The 20,583-nt window shown below is 32.1% G+C and overlaps 2 protein-coding genes across 2 annotated transcripts; both read right to left on the bottom strand.

The window, feature by feature from the left end:
- LOC111416577 (mitochondrial GTPase 1) lies at nucleotides 1-1,318 on the bottom strand. Its single transcript, XM_023048638.2, has one exon. It carries the CDS (start codon nucleotides 1,032-1,034, stop codon nucleotides 21-23), a length of 1,014 nt encoding a protein of 337 aa, XP_022904406.2. The 5' UTR covers nucleotides 1,035-1,318; the 3' UTR covers nucleotides 1-20.
- Nucleotides 1,319-8,318: 7,000 nt separating this feature from the next.
- Nucleotides 8,319-20,384, bottom strand: LOC111419070 (uncharacterized). Its single transcript, XM_071198156.1, has 7 exons — nucleotides 20,296-20,384; nucleotides 20,075-20,212; nucleotides 19,836-19,987; nucleotides 19,478-19,780; nucleotides 19,223-19,418; nucleotides 8,601-8,804; nucleotides 8,319-8,533 (listed from the first exon to the last, which is right to left on the bottom strand). Exons 2-6 carry the CDS (start codon nucleotides 20,169-20,171, stop codon nucleotides 8,797-8,799), a joined length of 756 nt encoding a protein of 251 aa, XP_071054257.1. The 5' UTR covers nucleotides 20,172-20,212; nucleotides 20,296-20,384; the 3' UTR covers nucleotides 8,319-8,533; nucleotides 8,601-8,796.
- Nucleotides 20,385-20,583: the final 199 nt, after the last annotated feature.

Below are 20,583 nucleotides of genomic sequence, written 5' to 3'. Positions count from 1 at the left end.
TTAATTTAAAAAACCATTTATTAAATTAAATCAACATCTAACATAATTTTTCCTAAAGAACCATTTGAAAAGTGTTCTAACATGATTTTTGCAGCTGTGTTTAAGTCCGGTTTATAGACATAACTACCAGTTGCAACATCTTTACATTTTATTATTTTTTGTTTTGCTAGTGCTATTTGTGCTAAAATGGTTAGTATATCATCAGACTTTTCGGTTAAATTAAAAGTTTTTAAATAATTAAAATTTTCATGTTTGTTAAGCCAATACAACAAATAATCTGCGATTATACTTTCGCCAATTAGATGGTTTTGAGTTAAATTACAAAGTGCCAACTTTAAACCTATTTCTGTATTTGGTACGTTTGGTGTTAATATTCCCGGAGTATCTAGTGTGTAAATCAAAGGATTTTCAGATATTTTAATTCGAGTTAAAACACTTTTAGTGATCCCAGGATTAGCTCCAACTGGTGAAGCTTTACTTTTGTGTAAATACCGATTTCTTAAAGCATTTATTAATGAAGATTTACCCACATTTGGCACCCCGATTATCATTACACAAAATTCATTCAAATTATTCCTATTAAATCTATCAGATTTTGAGATTAAGTCACATGTCATTGGTAACAATTTCTGTATTCCTTTACAGTGTTGGTTCTTGCAGTTTGTTAACACAATTTGTTGGTTTTTATCTTTAAAGTAATTCTTAATGTTAATTATGTGCTTGCTATCAATTAAATCCACTTTATTTAACACTAATATGTGAGGCTTAACACCGAATATTATCGTTTTAAAATCATTATTTCGTCCAGATATTGGAATTCTTGCATCGTGCACTTCTAATACACAATCCACAGATTTTAATTTTTGTTGCATTTGCTTTAAACCTCTTCCCATATGACCAGGAAACCATCGCAATACTTCTTGATCTATTACTCTAAAAGTACTTCTAAACGTTTCGGATACTAATTTTTGTACCATTTTTCTGATATTTAGTGATTGACAATAAAAAGTTAGGTTATGTGAGGTTATGTTCATATGTCATTCGAATGTTTGATAATCTTTTCTAAAATTTAATTTCAACCCTCGTAATTTAAATACTTATTGGTAAATATCTGAAAATTATAAGTATAATAATTTTTATTTAAATTTTTTTCAATACGTTAAGCAATCAACGAAATTACTTAATAATTATAAAATTTACAACCAAAATATTCGATTTTGACAAACGTATACAAACCAGTTTCTAAAAACGTATTTGCAAAAATGTGTTAGGTATAAAATAGTTATTTTTGATACAAGATAGCGAAATGACACTTCTCGAACGATTTTTTTTGCTCGCTAAAGCTCGCAAAAAAAACTTTCTTTCTCGAATGCAAAAGAATTTCACTGTCGTGTATTAAACAATATTTTTTCGAAAACTGAGTATTCTAAAGTTTTAAATTAATAAAAAGACCAAATTCTGTATAATAACATTTAGAATTCATTTAATGTGACATACATATGTATACATATGTATGTATGTCAAAAACTTAACGTCACATCGATTTAACCTCACATATTGAACAAAAATGTACTATTATAAATTTGCATTTAAACATGAAATGAAATGATAAAACAATTAAATGTTGATTGTTTTGTGTTTATAATTTGTTCATAACAATAAATTAACAATTAATAGTATCAAATTCTTTGATTGACTTGTCGTAGCTGAACGTAAAAGTCTTTTTGTAATTCGCTACGGTAATGGAAGCTATAACAGTACTCAAACGGGTGCTGTAATGAGACTCCTTACAGCATCCGATGCTGTAATGAGATTTTAGTAACATTTTATGGAACCAGTTCAAGTTGGTAACATTGGGTCATTAATTAAGAGAAGAAGAAGAAAAAAGAAAAAAAAAAAAAAAAAATCTACTTCTTAACTTTTTTTTTCAGGTGAATATATTTTGTATTTTGACAGTTTCTAATTGTCAATTCAAAGTTTCTATTTTCAAGTGTTCCGGTGTTATCAACTGCTACATACCTATTTCCCAACATTGCCAAAATTTACTTTATTTTTTTTTTTAAAAGTATAAAAACGCGAATTACAAAAAATAGCATAAAAAAACACGTTTCATAAGACTTAAAGCACTCATTCATTAAAAAACTCGTGGCTTCGCCACTCGTTTTTCAACTTGAATTCGTGCATTTCAAGCGTGTCTTACGAAACTTGTGTTTTAATATACTATTACGTCCTGTTGACAAAAAACTATCGTTTGGACGGTCGCTAAGTACTACGCAAAAATCAACTTTTAATAGCAGTTTTCGAAAAATTAATATTAATATCGTTAATTATTATAAATGGAATATTTGTTTAGTTTTTACTAGTGTGGAAAGGTAATAAATGACAATACATATAATAAGTTAGCAAAGATTTCAATAAAATTGTGTTATATTTTTCTATGGTTGTAGGGAGTACTCCGCACATTTTTGCATACAAAAAATTTGCTAAAAGAAAATATTCAGTGTTTATAAACTGTTAAGAAAATATCGTTATTTATTAAAATTACTACTATAATTACTAAAACATTATTAATTTTTGTACTATCGCCCCAGCCTTATTTGCTACATGGCGTAAAAGACAGAAAACAAATCCCCCGCACGGTCGCTTTGCCGAGTACGGCCGAAGAATCGGAGACTGGAGGGGCGTACTCATTTTCTCTCGAACCTGTGCTCTAGCCTTGTGGTCTCTTCGGTCTCTTCAACACTGAAGTGCCGGGCGCCCGACACCAGCTTAATGTTGAGCGCGCCTTGGATTCGAACAAAAATAGTGAAATATATTCATTAAAATAAAATAATTGAACTTTAATAAGTGAAAAAAAATGTTTCTTAATTTTAAAATACGTTTCTGTACTGTATATCTTCGTAAAGTTAAAGAATTTAGTTAAAATTCGATGTAAAAATCATCTCTTAATTTCCATTAGTAATATTTTTTTCTAATCTCATTTAATTATTATTTAATTATTAATTTGACCGTTTAATATTATAGAAAGTCTCAATAATTTCAAGCCATTTACGACCATTAATGCGTTTACGCACCATTTCTTCACATTTTTTTCCCTTTTTTTTAACATAAGGCTTTTGCGATTTTTTTTTCTTGAGTTGATATGTTTTTTTGTAATAAGTCTTGAAATTTTACAATAATTTCACACCTTCATCGTAAATGGGTTAACAATAAACTTTTTATTTTTTGTACACTTTAGTAATGTTAAAAAATTTGTTACCTTATTCACATAAGGTAATATAAAATTTCTGTGGAAACTACCTTAATAAACCTTAATAAAGACAACCTTAATAAAATTAATAGTAACCATCAATATTTTTTTTTTTTGCAATTGAATCCTGGATATAACGGCGGCTCTACTATGAGACGTAAACAATAGAGTTGACTTCCGTAGAAATACCCTGAAGGGTGGCCCGGGAGAAGAGAGGGGGGGTTTTTAGTGGTTAGCAGGGGCTAATTAATTGTAGTCCCACACTCCCGGCCGAAATACGATTTTTCCGACCCACGAACTATAGGGCCATCAGTAGGCTGGGGTGCGTAAGGCATTTTCCCCCCCCTCTGCGCAAAAAAAAAAAAGGAAAATATATATACGAGCCCTAACAACTATATATTGGGACATAATAGAATTTATATAACGATTAATTTATTAACAACAATTGAACAGATTATTTTGTTTTAATACATTTTTCAAATTAATATCATTTAACTAGACAATTAACAACATTTTATCTAATGAACTACACAAAAACAAAATACATATCCTATTACTTCTAATTAAACTAGAAAAATTTAAATTTTGCCTGACAACTAAATATTGGGACACTGCACGATTTGTATTTCTAATATGGAGTAACATCGCCCTTAGATTTTATAACCGCTTGAATTCGGTTGGGCATTGAATTCACAAAGGTTCTACACTGTTCAGGAGTAAATCCATCCCAAATTTGCTTTATTTTGGCTTTAAGTTCTGGCAATGTCCGTTGTGGGTTGTTCCTCAAAGTTTGTTTCATTTTGTGCCACACTGTTTCAATTACATTCAGATCTGGACTGTTGCTAGGCCAATACAGAACATTAATATTTTGATCGCAAACCACTTTTTTGTAGTTTTGGCCGTATGACAAGCCGCTCCATCCTGCTGAAAAATGTAATTTTCGCCAACATTTAACTCCACGATACTTGGTAGTATCATTGATTATACTACTCCAGATTGCTAACCATATGTATAAAATCGGCAACTGTATATGTTGGGTTGCATCACGCACTGTTTATTCTCAAAAAGAGAATAAATGTAGATAAGTGAGATAGAGTCATAATAAGAAAAGAGACGATCAATTAGCCCCGACCTCAAAGGACGTCACCTATATATATATATACACTGTATCTAAATGACATCAAAGAACTAGCATCTGAAAAAGTTTTCTTCATCTCTCTCATTATCCGAGGAATAAAATGCTTTCACTTTGCTCAAGGGTTTAATGTTTAAGGGTCGATAGCTAACAATTAATACATAAAGTTCATTGGTGTTACTTAGATACAATCGTTACTATTTAAAATTCTCCTTAGAAAGAATCTTAAAAACGCACCAAAATGAAGTAGGACTAATAAACATTTTACTGAAGAAAATAATAACAATCTTTAAATGTGGAAATGTCTTTTAGTGTATCTTGTTTAGTGATTTGATGGCGTGAATTGGCGCACGCATCTATTAAAGAAAAAAAAATTAAATAAAATAAAAGTTATGTAAAGCAAACGCTAGGGCCTCCGTGCCTAACCGTGGGATCAACTATTGAAACAAATTATGAAAGAAATAAATAAATATAATCTATTTAAATAAATTAAAGAAAAAATACAATATTTAAGGCATATATTCGAACATAGACGCTACAATACTAATTATTATAAATTATCTTATCGCATATAGTCTAATAACGACTACTTACATAAACTAATTTAGGTACTAAAATAAAAATAAAAAATTCTTATTAGTGGTAATGGTGAGGAAAACGAGAATAAATAAAGAAAACTTAGCGTAAATCTAGCTTAAACTATGGGCACAAACGAGAGAAGAATCATGTTTAAAGAATCTGCCAGTTCCAAGATTCCGGAGGAGACTGAAAGCTATTGTCACGGAAAATCCGATATATACCATTGACATGTTTTTCCAATTTAATGTTTGAATTCAATTTGTATTATATCACAATGTAATTATTGTTAAATTGACGCACTCTATGCTTTTTTGTAAAATGGAGAAATAAAATATTATTATTAAAATATTAAAAATATTATTCCTTGTGGAAAATATATTGAATACTTCCATATCTTGAGCTAGTGTACCATATGTACATATGAATTGAACATTCGTGCAAAATTATTTAATATTAAAATAGTATTATTTAAGTGTTTGCCGAACCTATCCTTTGATATCGACTCCTTCCGCTGACAGAATGAGAGTCATTCGGCTTGCGCATACTACATATCAATCCTATTATTCCACGTGGAAAATAATCATGATGCAGATATACCCACTTCATAGGCATGCTGGAGGGTTTGTAAGCCTCGCTAACGACAATGCCTCCATGAAAGTACTACCTCTCATTGAGATCAGAGCATTATGGTTATTTTCCACGTGGAATAATAGGATTGATATATAGTATGCGCAAGCCGAATGACTCTCATTCTATCAGCAGAGGGAGTCCATACCAAAGAATAGGTTAGGCATACACTTAAATAATACTATTTTAATATCAAATTATTTTGCATGATTATTCTATTTACATATACATATGTAAAACTAGCAGATTCAGATATGGAAGTGTTCAATATACTTTACACATAATTATTCAGCCAGACGCAAGCTTTCGTTTAAGATATAGAACATTAAAATCGGTCAAACCGTTCTTTAGTTATAGCGAATTTAATCAAAATTATTTTTTTTCTAACTAGGGGCCAGACTTTCAGTCGATAGATACGTGGAGTCATTTAAATGGTAGGTTAGACAAATACTTAAATAATAGTATTTTAATATCAAATTATTTTGCACGAATATTTTAGTTATACGTATACAGCTTGTCCCGTATCTTCCGCATCAGAGCATTATACGATTGTACGATACATTATTCTGAAGCGATCTTTCTAATAAAATTTTTTCGAAATGTTTATAATAACCGCACGGGAACTGTTTAAACGAACTGTTTTTCGTCCAATCAGCAGATCGCAAATCAGCCTCAGGTAGTCGGTGCCTCCTTCGGCCGGTCCGCTACGCCGATGATAACTCGTTTCCCATGTGTACTCACCAATAGATTCGTCACGGAAAGAGAAATAAACTTTTTCGGTGAATCAAAGTCGTCCGTTATTGGTGGTTGTTAAACAGTTCCCGTGCGGTTATTATAAACATTTCGAAAAAAATTTATTAGAAAGATCGCTTCAGAATAATGTATTCTACAACCGTATAATGCTCTGATGCGGAAGATACGGGACACGCTGTATATGCAATTTTTAGTATAATTCCTCGTGGAAAATATATTGAATAATTCTATATCTTGAGTCAGTGTACCATATGTACATATAAATAGAAAATTCGTGTAAAATAACTTAATATTAAAATAGTATTATTTAAGTGTTTGCCGAACCTATCCTTTGATATCGACTCCTTCCGCTGACAGAATGAGAGTCATTCGGCTTGGGCATACAGCATATCAATCCTATTATTCCACGTGCAAAATAACCATGATGCAACTATACCCACTTCATAGGCATGCTGGAGGGTTTGGAAGCCTCGCTAACGACAATGCCTCCATGAAAGTACTAACTGTCATTGAGATCAGAGCATCATGGTTATATTCCACGTGGAATAATAGGATTGATATGTAGTATGCGCAAGCTGAATGACTCTCATTCTATCAGCAGGGGAGTCCATATCAAAGAATAGGTTAGGCAAACACTTAAATAATACTATTTTAATATCAAATTATTTTGCATGATTATTCTATTTACATATACATATGGAAAACTAGCAGCTTCAGATATGGAAGTGTTCAATATGCTTTACACATAATTATGCAGCCAGACGCAAGCTTTCGTTTGAGATATAGAACATTAAAATCGGTCAAACCGTTCTTTAGTTATAGTGAATTTAATCAAAATTATTTTTTTTCTAACTAGGGGCCAGACTTCTAGTCGATAGATACGTGGAGTCATTTAAATGGTAGGTTAGGCAAATACTTAAATAATAGTATTTTAATATCAAATTATTTTGCACGAATATTTTAGTTATACGTATATATGCAATTTTTATTATAATTCCTCGTGGAAAATATGTTGAATACTTCTATATCTTGAGCCAGTGTACCATATGTACATATAAATAGAAAATTCGTGCAAAATAATTGAATATTAAAATAGTATTATTTAAGTGTTTGCCGAACCTATCCTTTGATATCGACTCCTTCCGCTGACAGAATGAGACTCATTCGGCTTGGACATACAGCATATCAATCCTATTATTCCACGTGGAAAATAACCATGATGCAACTATACCCACTTCATAGGCATGCTGGAGGGTTTGGAAGCCTCGCTAACGACAATGCCTCTATGAAAGTACTAACTCTCATTGAGATCAGAGCATCATGGTTATTTTCCACGTGGAATAATAGGATTGATATGTAGTATGCGCAAGCTGAATGACTCTCATTCTATCAGCAGGGGAGTCCATATCAAAGAATAGGTTAGGCAAACACTTAAATAATACTATTTTAATATCAAATTATTTTGCATGATTATTCTATGTATATGTATATATGGAAAACTAGAAGCTTCAGATATGGAAATAGCCAACGTTCCACATTGAAGCACCAGACTCATCCGCGAGTCCATCGAAATAGAGAAGAACGGTACCTTCAACAAGAGAGATGACGCCCTGCACTTGTCAGCCACTTGGAAAACGGTCCTACACCGTCCCCGATCCGGAGCAGCCTTCCTGAGGGAGGGGATTTTGGGCAGACCATAGAGGTTGGGGCACCTGCTTGATTTTTCCCGAGGAATTAAGGTTTTCTTGATCTCGGGGCCTATTGGAGATGCCTCTATTATCGATTTGGTGGTTTTTTTCCAGGTAAGTTGTATGGTTTTTTGCTGCTAAAAAAAATTAAAAGTCGTATAAACGATGAAAATATTTTATTTCGGTGCTATCTTCGAAGATTTCGAACAATTATCGTTCTTCTTCAGGCAGGACTAAGGAACATTCAGATATAACAAAAACACAGATAAAAAATATATATAATTACCGTCGGTGTAGGAGCATCGAGAGTGAAGAGAGTATTGTTTCAGAGTATTTCTTCAAAAAGATTCCGTTTACGAAAAATTCAAATGTAAAAAACTTGAAGAGTAAATTGAAAAATCCAAAAAATTAAAATGGCGTTTTTCTATTCATCGTAAATCTCGTTTTTCAAAGTGTTTAAAAATAAATGTTAAAAATTAACGACAAAACAAATTACCAAACCTGTAGAGAAAGAACCATAATAACTAAATATAAGAAATTAAAAAAGAAAGAAAATTTTTAAACTTACAATTAACACGTTTAAAATCCTCGTTTAAATTTCCTTTAAAATTAAATAACTTGAGTCAACATGATGAGGGATGAAATTGGACTGAAGGTCATAAGGAACGTTCGCCAGATGATAAAGGTGAAAGAGTGAGGGATAACGAGTGGGAATAAGAACGTCAACATAAAATCTTTCCATACTAAATTAATTCTTCGCATCATTAAAAATCTGAAACATAAAATTAAAATAGAAAATCGTAAAGAGTCATACATAAAAAAGACATTAATTTTCTTCAAAGAAAATAACATTTTAAAAATTAAGAATAATTTTATCTTTGTTTGTTTATTTATTTATTTATCTTTATCTCTCTAGCTCAACCTCTAGCTCTTCCAGGGATGCGTTCTTCTTCCGAAAGGTTTTCTTCTTAGAAGAAACAACATATGCTTGTATAAAGCTAGATCTACACGATACGCGAACTGGTTCGCCACTTCATTGAAGTATCTCTAGCCAAGTACCCCTACCTCAAGTACCTCTATCTCTATCTCAAGTACCTCTATCACTACCTCAAGTATCTCTATCTGAAGTACCTCTACCTCAAGTACTATAATAAATGTTTCAATATTTTATTTAGGATGGACTTTAATGGAAATCCTCTACTCTCCGCTCAAGCTCGACCTTTTAATATATTTTGTTTCCGTGCCTTTTAACCCCTTGTCTAATTACTATATTATTTCAAAATATTAATAAAAGATAAAGCTTGTTTACAATTAAAGACCAATAATTTTAGGTTTAATAACTAGTTTTAAATAATAATTATAGATATTTAAAGCAAATAAACTAAAATAAACTCCGCCTGCGACGTTAAGCCCGCCTTTACCAAGTTTTTCCGTAGAAACTGGTGGAAACAACTTGTCAGTTATCTCGGGATTTCCCCAAGTACTTAACTTAAAACCAGATAGAACAACTCTTAAAATTGTTCAAAGTATTGAAAAAATTTCTCTAAAAATTAATATTATTTTTTAATGAAAATAAACTGGTAGAAACGTATGGTTTTTACGGAAAACGTATAATGTTTTCTTACAATAAAATTTTATTTATTAATTAAAAAAGAAATATTAAACAATTTTTATTATTAGTACAAGAAAATATAAGAGGGGGAATATAAATCAAAAATAGTGCTGCCATCTCTTAATCATATCCATTATTATTATAAAATCCACCAGCGCCCCCATAGCGGACAAATCCAAAAATAACACTTTCTCGCGTTACCAATTTTTACGTAGCGGTTAGCAGTCTGGTATAAAATAGTCAATGGTAGTATGCTGTTTTGTAGTATTTGTTGATATTTTGCGGCGTTCACGGTGCCATCAATAAATTCAAAGCATCCTTATCCTGAAGCTGTCATACAGCCCCAAATGATTACTCCCTTCGGAAATTTTACACAACGTTTTAAACAATCTTTATGAAGTGCCTCTTGTTTATTGCAAATTTCGATTCATCGCTGAATATTATCCTGGAAAAGTCTTCTGCTGACCAAGACAGTTTAGATTTTGCCCATGTGAGCCTAGCTTTCTGTTGTTTTTCTGTTAACAGTGGTTTTTCTTTTGCTTATAAAACAACAATTATCTTCAACTTTCTAAAAGCGACATTTTTTAATTATTGCTTGTAAGTAAACCTCGTAAACCTTTAATCCATTTTTAAGAATCCATTTGCGACAGCATTCCCTTGATATATTTAATCCAGTTTCATTATTCCATTCAGCGGTAACTTGTCTTAAAATATTTCTTCGTCCTTTTTTACAGATTTTTACAAGTATTCTTTTACGTCTATCAGAAACTAACTTCGGACGAACTGAACTTTTACTCTTTTTTTCTAAAATTTGCCCAGTTTTTCCATAATATTTAATTACTTTCCACGCTGTGCTTTTAGGAATATTAACTTCGTCTGCTTTTTCACGTATTGTTTTATTGTGGCAATAATTTTTAATCACTAATTCACGGATTTTTGACTCTGTATAGATACCACGCACCATTTTAATTGATAAATACAGATTTACTCAACTGCAACAATGTTACAAGCTTTAAAACAAACCGGCAATTTAACATTTCATTTTGCGTTATTTCCACAGTTTACTTATCTTAATTTGTTCCATTTTTATGGAAGTTACTTTGCATTGTCCCAATATTAAGTTGTCAGGTAAAATATACATTTTTCTAGTTTAATTAGATGCAATAGGGTATTTATTTTGTTTTTTGTGTTGTTCATTAGACAAAATTGTTGTTAATTATATAATCAAATGATATTAATCTGAAAAAATTATTAAAAGAAATTAAACTGTTTAATTATTGTTAATTATATACACATTTTATTTTGTCCCAATATATAGTTGTTAGGGCTCGTATAATAACATGTTTTATTGTTAATAACATTTTCTTTGTAAATAAATGAATTATACTCAAAATCAAATGGTTTTTCATTATAATATGGAATATTATTATGCTCATAAATAACAATCTATAAAATTCAGTTTAATTAGTATAATAATTTAGTACATGTAAATGGAGAATTAGGCGAATACATAATTTTAAATCTATAGATGCCGGGAACAAGTAATAGTAAAGATTATTGGTGGAATAGAAACTCCATTAAACTATAGTCGAGCCGTCGAATTTGTGCAGTGGTAAATCACCGTGACAGGTACTTACAAAAAAAGGGGTAGTCGGTTCCTTCGTTATGTAACCGCCTACTCCAGCCAGGGTCTATAAGGCGCAGCTACACTATACGAGAATAAACCTTCCTTTACAGTCAGATAAGAAGTTATGAATACTGTTCACAGTGCGTCGGCGGCTTTTATTATTTTTTTGTCCCCAGTAACGCGCTCAGTGTGCTACCCCCAGGAGGGGTGTGGTCACTTACTTTGACGAATCCGGACAGGGCGACCTTCGATGTGAGAAATTTACCTACCTATCACGGTGATTTATCACTGCACAAATTCGACGGCTCGACTATAGGTATTACTATAAATCGCCCAGCAACAAACTTTTTCCTTTATATTTCCGCCTATTTCTGGGGGCCATATCTTCGTTATCTAGAAAGATAGCGAAAAACTAAGCACACGGTTGGAAAGTTTGGTCTTTTCTCTATCTTAAACCCACTTTTCCGTCGATAGGTTGATAATGAGAGCAAAAAAAAAATAAGAAGAGTCGCACTGCATTCAAATTACCTCAAAATTACCAAACTTTACTGCGATGTGTAGCCGTTATCAGATGGAAATTCAACAAATGGTTTTCATATTCGGAAAGAGCTGACCTTGGACTATCTTATTCCGAGTTTTCGTCCGCCAATATCTATCAGCGTCTGTAAGAAAAACGTACCTGAAAAGCCCCTACCGATGAAAACACGTAAATATTTCTTGCACTAATAACTTTCCTATTTGACAGGGAGAAAACTCTAGAACTATATTCATTTTATGGGAAAGTTTCTGCTTTTTTCAACGGTATATAACACATCTCAATCACACGTTTGCACAATAGTTTTTCAGCCCAGCAACAAACTTTTCTCTTGTATTTCCGTTTACTTTTCCGGTCAATATTTTCGTTATGTAGAAAGATAGCGAAAAACAAAGAACACGGTTGGAAAGTTTGGTCTTTTCTATATCTTAAACCGTGTTTTCTTCCGCCGATATGTTGATAATAAGAGCAGAAAAAAATAAGAAACGACACACTGCATTTAAATCACCTCAAAATTGCCCAACTTTAAGACCTTTTGCAGTTGTTATCAGAAAGAAATTCAACAAACGGTTTACATATTCGCAAAGAGCTAACCTTGGCCTTTTATTTCGAGTTTTCGTCCTTTAATATCTGCCGGCGCACACAGGCGAATTTTTAAATAATTTTGGCCAAAATTGGAAAAATTTAAGGAATAAGATTGAAAATGCAATTATTGCTATTTGATTAAGTAAACCGCAAGGTGCCTAGAAAAACCTTCTTTATAATTATCGCCGCCAAAATATTTTAGTTGTCAATTGATTGCTTAGTAAACAGTTATCACCTAGATAAAACATCGGTAAAAATTGTGGTTCTTAATTAATTTTTTCCTTTACACTTTTTTATATATTTCGAAAATTTATCATAGATCCTATTGCTGGCGGTAAGTAGAATTGTATAATATACAGAAAGCAACAATTCGGTTATTAGTTTTTTTGTAATATTGTTTGATTACATCATATGTTTAAATTGAGAAAATAATTTATTTTTACGATATTTAAAAGGGCAAATTGTTAACATTGTTCAAAAGTAATATTGTATACGTGTTGTAGTATAAGGCCTACTATTGTAGATTTTGCTAGAAATTCTTGCGGTATTTTGCGGTTTTACCTTAAAATAAATTTTTATTATAGTTGTGTATAAAGTTCGGAAAAAAATCATAATTCTGCTATGTGCTGTTTGTTTGGGGAGCGCATTTGCAGTTAGAAAATAAACATAAAGGGATACTTTTTCACCATTAAATTGATAATATAGGGTGTCCACAAAAAAGTTTCTAACCAAAATTACAATTTATTTTCTGAAACACTAATTAATTTTAGTATGAGATGTTAGCGTTCTAAAGTTAATAATTTTCTAGAAAGAAATTAAAAAAATTGAATTGACACTGAGTTTTCGGTAAAATATTAAAAGTTGTTATTGTGTCAATTCAATTTATTATTTGCAAGATTTTTTTCTTGAAAATTATTAATCATAAGTCTTATACAGGGATGGTCCGTTACTAATGGGACACAGAGCAACAGTGAATTCCTTACATTAAATCATTACGATTTAACCCAATTTATCTTAGTCCACTTGTTAATAATAACGAAGATACAGATGGGTAAAGTTTATACAGGGTGCGGCAAAACTCCCTCTCTAATTTGAAGGTTGAATAAAAAAACAGATGGTACAAATTAACGAAACTGTATTAACACGAATGGAATCTTATGTTTTACAAGTTTCTTTTTTTGAACAGTATATCGGTCAAGTGTTTTCCTTCGTTATCAATGCATTGCCGAATGCGAGTTCGGAAGTTACCATTATTGGAGTGCACAAAATCCTCGGGAACTCCATGAAAAGCGTCTGCATAGACGTTTTACCGTGTGGTGAGTGATAAACAGTGTCGGGATCATCGGCCCGTACTTTTTTGAATAAGGAGGAGTTTTATGGCAACCTTTTATGGCAAACTTTTGGCACCACTATTCAATGCGATACAGATTCAACAGGATGTGCGGCTTTAGCACGACGGGGTCACTGCTCACACAAGCAGGAGATCTCTTCAAGAACTGAGACAGCTGTTTCCAGAAAGAATTGATGTCTTTGCGCGAACATCCACTAGCCAGTACGATCTCCAGACCTTATTCCCTGTGATTTTTTTGTATGGGGTTTCTTAAGACCGAAGTTTACAAACATCATCCGAGGACTCTACCAGCCCAACGACAAACGTTTCAAGAAGAGGTTGCTCGTATTCCTCAAGAAATGTTGATTAGAGTAATGGCGAACTTCCGAACTCGCATTCGGCAATGCATTGATAACGAAGGAAAACACTTGAGCGATATACTGTTCAAAAAGAGGAACTTGTGAAACATAATAACGTAACTTCCCATTCTGCAGATTCCATTCATGTTAATACAGTTTCGTTAATTTTTATCATATGATTTTTATTCAACTTTCAAATTAGGGAGGGAGTTTTGCCGCACCCTGTACTTTATTTTCGTTTTTCTTTAATAATTTTCACTGTCAATTAGCATTAATACTCTAGTATTAATGCCAATTGACGGTGTTAGTCTAGTGTTTGACCAAATAAAATCATTTTTAACGCCAACTAATGTTTACTGAGCATAATTAAATTTTGCAAAGTGCCCTTAAACTTTAAAGAAGATTGGTAGGTATACCAAATTTATGTAAAAATGTCCGAGAAACTGTTTGAAGTTGTGTGAGTTGCAAAAATTTTAACGATGAAAAACATATGTCTAGTTTAAAGGAGTTTTTTAAGGCAGGCAGCGCCATCTGAAAGATAAATCAAAACTAATACCAAATTATTATTTATCGTCTTAAAAAATGGTAATGTACTAATTTTCATGGTCATAATGCAAGAGAAAACGAAATTATTAAAGAAAAGCGAAAATAAAGTATTTACTTTAATCATCTGTATTTTCGTTATTATTAACAATTGGATTAACATAAATTGGGTTAAATCGTGACAATTTAATGTAAGGAATTCCCTGTTCCTCTGTGTCCCATTAGTAATGGACCTGTATATAAAAATATAGGTAGATACAATTAACTAAAATCGCAGTATATCATAAAATACTTTATCCTTGTTAATTATAGATATTTTTTAATTTCCACCAATTTTGAAGTAAAAAATTGACAAAAATATCTTTTTGGCCAAGATTTTTAACTAATTCGCTTTTGTGCGGCGTCTGTAAAAGAAACGCACCTGAAAGACAACCTACAGGTAGCAAAACGCAATCACTTTTTACCCTAACTTTCTTATTTGATGAAGGAAAAACTGGGACAAAGTTTTACCCAAGAGAGAACCCTAACCTCTTTTCATGTTGATAAGTTCGAAGCGAACCCGAAAGAGTCTAGTTCTAGGTCTAGTGTTAGTTCTAGTGTAATGTTTAAACTCTTCTTTTCATTTTCTGTATGATTTCTTTATGGGTTTGGAGTGTAATTTATTTAAAATAACTTTTTTCTTTACTTTCTTTATTTAATCTTACGACGACTACATTACAGTTCTAAGTTTAACTTACTTCTAATTACCAATATAAAATCAAACACAATTTATTTGTTAAATTGGCGAATATCGCACTCGTCGCACAAGTATGCCTTCTCGTGCGTTTTTTTGAGTTTATTGACTTTGTCACGCCTACTTTTCTGGATAAAAAAAATAACTAATTGTAAGTAACACCTTGATTAATTATTGTGCAATATTCGCCATCTACAAATACTTTACTTTCCATTACACTAGTGATAGTGTTAGTTCTAGTTTTACGTTTAAAACATGGTAAACTGTTCAAAACGGAAAGATTATTTCACCTATTTTATCCGAATCTGGAAGATTTTGAGCGATTTTAAACTCGAATTCTTGAATTGTGTTTTGATGGTTTTGAATCTGGTAACGTTACCAATCTTTGCATTTTAACTCAGTTTATCAATTTAACAAACGCGTATGCAAACGCGTAAGCGAAGTGCGTCACACACCGTTGGAAAGAGCAGAAAATTTCCCATAAGACGAACATAGTCTTAAAGTTTTCTCCCCGTTCAAATAAGAAAGTTGTTGACCCCAACATGGTTTGGTCCCGGCGAAAATTCGTGGTTTTAGGTAAATTTTGGCAAAGAAACCGTTTGTACAAACGCGTGATTCAAGTGTGTCATACATCTTAGAAAGAGCAGAAAATTTGATATGATATACCTATAAGATGCTATAAGATGATTTAAATAATAAAGTTAATATGGCAAGAAGTATCTACAAGTTGCCCCCTATAGGTTCTTTTCCAGGAGCCTTTTTTTTTACAGACGCCGGTAGATATTGCGGACGAAAACTCGGAATAAGATAGGCCATGGTTAACTCTTTTCGAATGTGTAAACTGTTTGTGTTTTTTCCGTCTGGTAACGGCTCCACAAGGCCTTAAAGTTGGGCAATTTGGAGGTGATTTAAATGTAGTGTGTCGTTTCTTATTTTATTCTGCTCTTATTATCAACATATCGGCGGACGAAGACACGGTTTAAGATATAGAAAAGACCAAACTTTCCAACCGTGTTCTTAGTTTTTCACCATTGGGATCTCAGAAACCGTAAGAGATACAGAAATGGTTAAATGGGGGCAAAGTTGCGTATCTTAGAACTTATCATTTTTCAACTAAGTTTATGGATCTAGCCGTTTTAGTTTTTAAAATATGGCCGAAAAACAACAAAATGACTTTATCAGTTTTTGCCTATAACTTCTTTATTTTTCGTTTTTTCGTGAATCTGAAAAAACATTCTTAAGGCAACTTTTTATGCAAAATGTCATGACACAACTAGATACAACTATAAATTTTCTCAGACGTTTCGTTTTCGTGAAACTATCATCAGGTTTATTTTTTCTTATGAACGCCATATTTGATTTTCACACCAAAAAATAGGATAATTAATAATTCTAATTTCAATCAAACACATTCAGTTATTCAAAAAAAAAATAAACCTGATAATAGTTTCACGAAAACGAAACGTCGGAGAAAATTTCTAGTTGTATCATGACAGTTTTCATAAAAAGTTGTCTTAAGAATGTTTTTTCAGATTCACCAACAAACAAAAAATAAAGAAGTTATAGGCAAAAAACGAAAGTCATTTTTTTTCATGTTGGGCCATATTTTAAAAACTAAAACGGCTAGATCCAAAATCTTTGTTGAAAAATGATGAGGTCTAAGATACGCACCTTTGCCCCCATTTAACCATTTCTGTATCTCTTATGGTTTCTGAGATCCCAATGGTGAAAAACTAAGATTACTAAACTACTATAAGATTACTAAAGGCCTTCCCATGAGTATGTCATTGTCAGGACTTTTATCCGATATTTTTTGCATATGGGATGCTTTTTTTTTGCTACATCAATAATTAGCTTCACTCTAATCTGAATTTTACTTTAGAAATAGAAGAAAACAAATCTCTTAATTTTTTCGATTTACATCTCAGGAATTTGAACAATAAGACTTCGAAATTTCCGCAACACTCTCCCGACCTAGTATTGCTGCGAGTTTTCCGCAATACTTTCCCCGACCTGGTGTTGCTGCGAGTTTTCCGCAACACTCTCCCGCCCTAGTATTGCTGCGAGTTTTCCGCAATACTTTCCCCGACCTGGTGTTGCTGCGAGTTTTCCGCAACACTCTCCCGACCTAGTATTGCTGCGAGTTTTCCACAATACTTTCCCCGACCTGGTGTTGCTGCGAGTTTTCCGCAACACTCTCCCGACCTAGTATTGCTGCGAGTTTTCCGCAATACTTTCCCCGACCTGGTGTTGCTGCGAGTTTTCCACAACATTCTCCCGACCTGGTATTGCTGCGAGTTTTCCGCAATACTTTCCCCGACCTCGTGTTGCTGCGAGTTTTCCGCAACACTCTCCCGACCTGGTGTTGCTGCGAGTTTTCCGCAACATCTTCCCGACCTGATGCTATCGCGAGTTTTCCGTAGCACTTCATCCAGACCAATTTTTCCCTTATGAACAATTATTTCAATTACGTCTGAGGTTATTTACATTTACCGATTATATATTTAAATAAAGATCTTTTTTTACCTTCCTCCGTAAACTCCTATGTTGATTTTTTTTTATTTTATTTTTATTATTATTGATAAACTTTGATTTTATTTCTTAATTTATGAACCGCATGTTTTTATTTTTTTTAACCCTCTCTTAAACACCCTGAATCTCCGACTGTAACCCCCAAAAGCTACTTGGAGGCGAAAGAGTTCCTTAACTCTCTAAACATAAGGTGGCGCCCGAGACCGTTAACATTCCGAACACATAACAGGGCACCAAGACCCCTTTTCTTAGGACCGAACCAGGATAGGACGTCGCAACATGAGCAGATTTTTTTTCAGGGTTGCCTAAAGGACCTTCTGACGTCATTTTCATTTTTTCAAATCGCACATATACTTCTTTCTTTCAACATCTTGACAAACTAATAAATTTAATTAAACTAATAAATTTTCTTATTTTCTGTCTTTTTAAATTTTTCTTTTTTTTTCTTGTTTGCTTTTCTTACCTTTTTCTTTTCATTGGTTGTCTCACAAACTGATGCTATCAAACTGTCATTAGAATAACAATGAACAAGGCCACCTTATTAAAAAGTAACGTATCTTAAGTAAATTGTTAGTGACAAATTCATTTTCCTCTTAAAAGTGAACGAATGCACTTAGAGACAGGAACCACAAAAACAAAAAGTAGGGAACGAATGGTTCTTAACAAAACTTATAATTTTGAAACCATTTATGCACTATATTATTCCACAGGTGTTTTAAAATTAGGATCCTAGAACGATGTTTCAATTAACCCTGTATACCGACTAAATGACCAGCATTTAATAAAGGCTGGATATTGAACATGAAATTAGACATTTTTATCTATAGTTTGCTGAAAAAATCATGAAAATTGAACGAGTTATCACATTTCAAACTTTATCAAATATTAGCTTGTTGCGTTTTTTTGCACCTGAGTATTTGTAATAATAATATTAGTTTCTTTTTTATTTATTTTATTTTTAACGCCGGTTTGTTATTTACAAGCAAATCTAATACAAAGTGTCTAATACATTTATGTTAACATATTTACAATTCTATTGCGTATATTTTGCGCATTTATATCACCATCATCTTCATCATCACTACCATTTTCATCATGATTCTCTATTGCTTCATTAGCATTTTCATTTTCTTCTATATGGATCACGTCACCTAGCGCAATATTATGTAAAACGCAAGCTGCTCGTATGAAATGAACTATAAAAGTTACACTACGTGATTTTAAATGGTATAGCTGCTTGAACTTTTTCTTTAGCAATTCGAAGCAGTGTTCAATTACATAACGACTTTTACTTAGTTGTTTATTGTAGTTTTTTTGTCGATCAGTTAAATTACCTTTGTCTTTAAATGGAGTTAAAACGTTCGGTTTTAAGGGGTAACCTCTGTCCGCTAGAATAAAGTAATTTCCACATTTTTCTTCTAATTTATTAAATAACGACGAATTTCGGAATACTCTGCTATCATTAACTGAACCTGGATAACCAACAAAAAGGTCTATAATTTTTCTGTTATGATTACACACAGCTTGCATCTAAACCAGAATAAGCATATTACATTTACAATTTAGTTTTAACTCTTAAATAAGCCTACTTGGATAGAATAGTATCCTTTCTTATTTTTGTAGCAATCACTATCCTCTAAAGGCTTGTCTATTTTAATATGGATTCCATCTATAGCTCCAATCACCATAGGAAAACCATTTTGACAAAAATATCTCTCACTCTCAATTTTTTCTTCATTTGTTGGCCAGGTAATAATACTTGGTGCCAAATTGCTTATAGTGAATACTACTCTGCGTAATATCCTGTGGACCGAACTTATGGTAATATCAAACCTATTTGCCACATCTCTAAAACTAGACATGTGGCCAATATACCATAGTACTATTAATACCTTAATTAAAATACATGGTTATTGATGAAATCTTTATAAATCAACAAAAATATACTTGATTTCTTGATGAAATGTTTCCATATTGACCAGATGAATCTTTATAGTGTTCGCTGGCTTCAAAATTCTCTACAATAATATCTACAGATTCTCTACTCAAGCGAAAATGATGGAAAAATTTATCATCATCATAACTTGGAACAATTTCCTCTAATAAATAAACTAAATTAATACTTTTTCTACTTATAAATACTCTTCATATAGATTTTCATTAGCTGTAATATATAAATATTTTACCAAGGAAGTTTGTATTATTTATTTTGGGTTTGTCCATGAAGAAATTGCTATCTGAAGAGTCTGAGGAAATATTTGATGCATCACTATCATCACTCATTGTCTTTATGTCCTTATTATTAATATATATGTACAAAAAACCTAAAATACATAATTGAGATTTGTTAAATAAAACACCCAAAACTTAAATAAATAGAGAAAAATCCAAATGAATCCAAACATACCCTTTGACAGTAAACATAACCTTAATAGACACTGACAGACCGACTGCCCAATTAAAAATGAGCCACCGCTAAAATACGGTTGGTTGGAACGGTTGGAAGTTGGAACACTATTTTTCAACTGCGCAATAACATTATGGCAATTTTAATTTTAATTGGTTGTTACTTCATATAATCATCATTATCAATAATTTATCATTCAATAATTAACTATTCAACATTTATTCAAATTAAATAATTAGAAATACGATTTAATAATCCTTTCAAATATCTGTATCAAGTATTGAATAA

Source organism: Onthophagus taurus, chromosome 7 (assembly GCF_036711975.1).
Source record: "Onthophagus taurus isolate NC chromosome 7, IU_Otau_3.0, whole genome shotgun sequence".
In the NCBI taxonomy this organism is placed as follows: Eukaryota; Metazoa; Arthropoda; class Insecta; order Coleoptera; family Scarabaeidae; genus Onthophagus; species Onthophagus taurus.
The sequence above is the reverse complement of the archived record's forward strand: the minus strand, read 5'-3'. Positions and strand labels throughout refer to the sequence as shown.

What these genes read in the sequence shown, in the direction of transcription:
- LOC111416577 (XM_023048638.2), bottom strand. Translation starts at nt 1,034, where the DNA reads ATGAACATAACCTCACATAACCTAACTTTTTATTGTCAATCACTAAAT.
- LOC111419070 (XM_071198156.1), bottom strand. Translation starts at nt 20,171, where the DNA reads ATGAGTGATGATAGTGATGCATCAAATATTTCCTCAGACTCTTCAGAT. An exon ending in AAATAATACAAACTTCCTTG is followed by an intron (nt 19,988 to 20,074) that starts GTAAAATATTTA and finishes TTTATTTATTAG; the next exon opens with AGGAAATTGTTCCAAGTTAT. An exon ending in AAGGATACTATTCTATCCAA is followed by an intron (nt 19,419 to 19,477) that starts GTAGGCTTATTT and finishes ATTCTGGTTTAG; the next exon opens with ATGCAAGCTGTGTGTAATCA.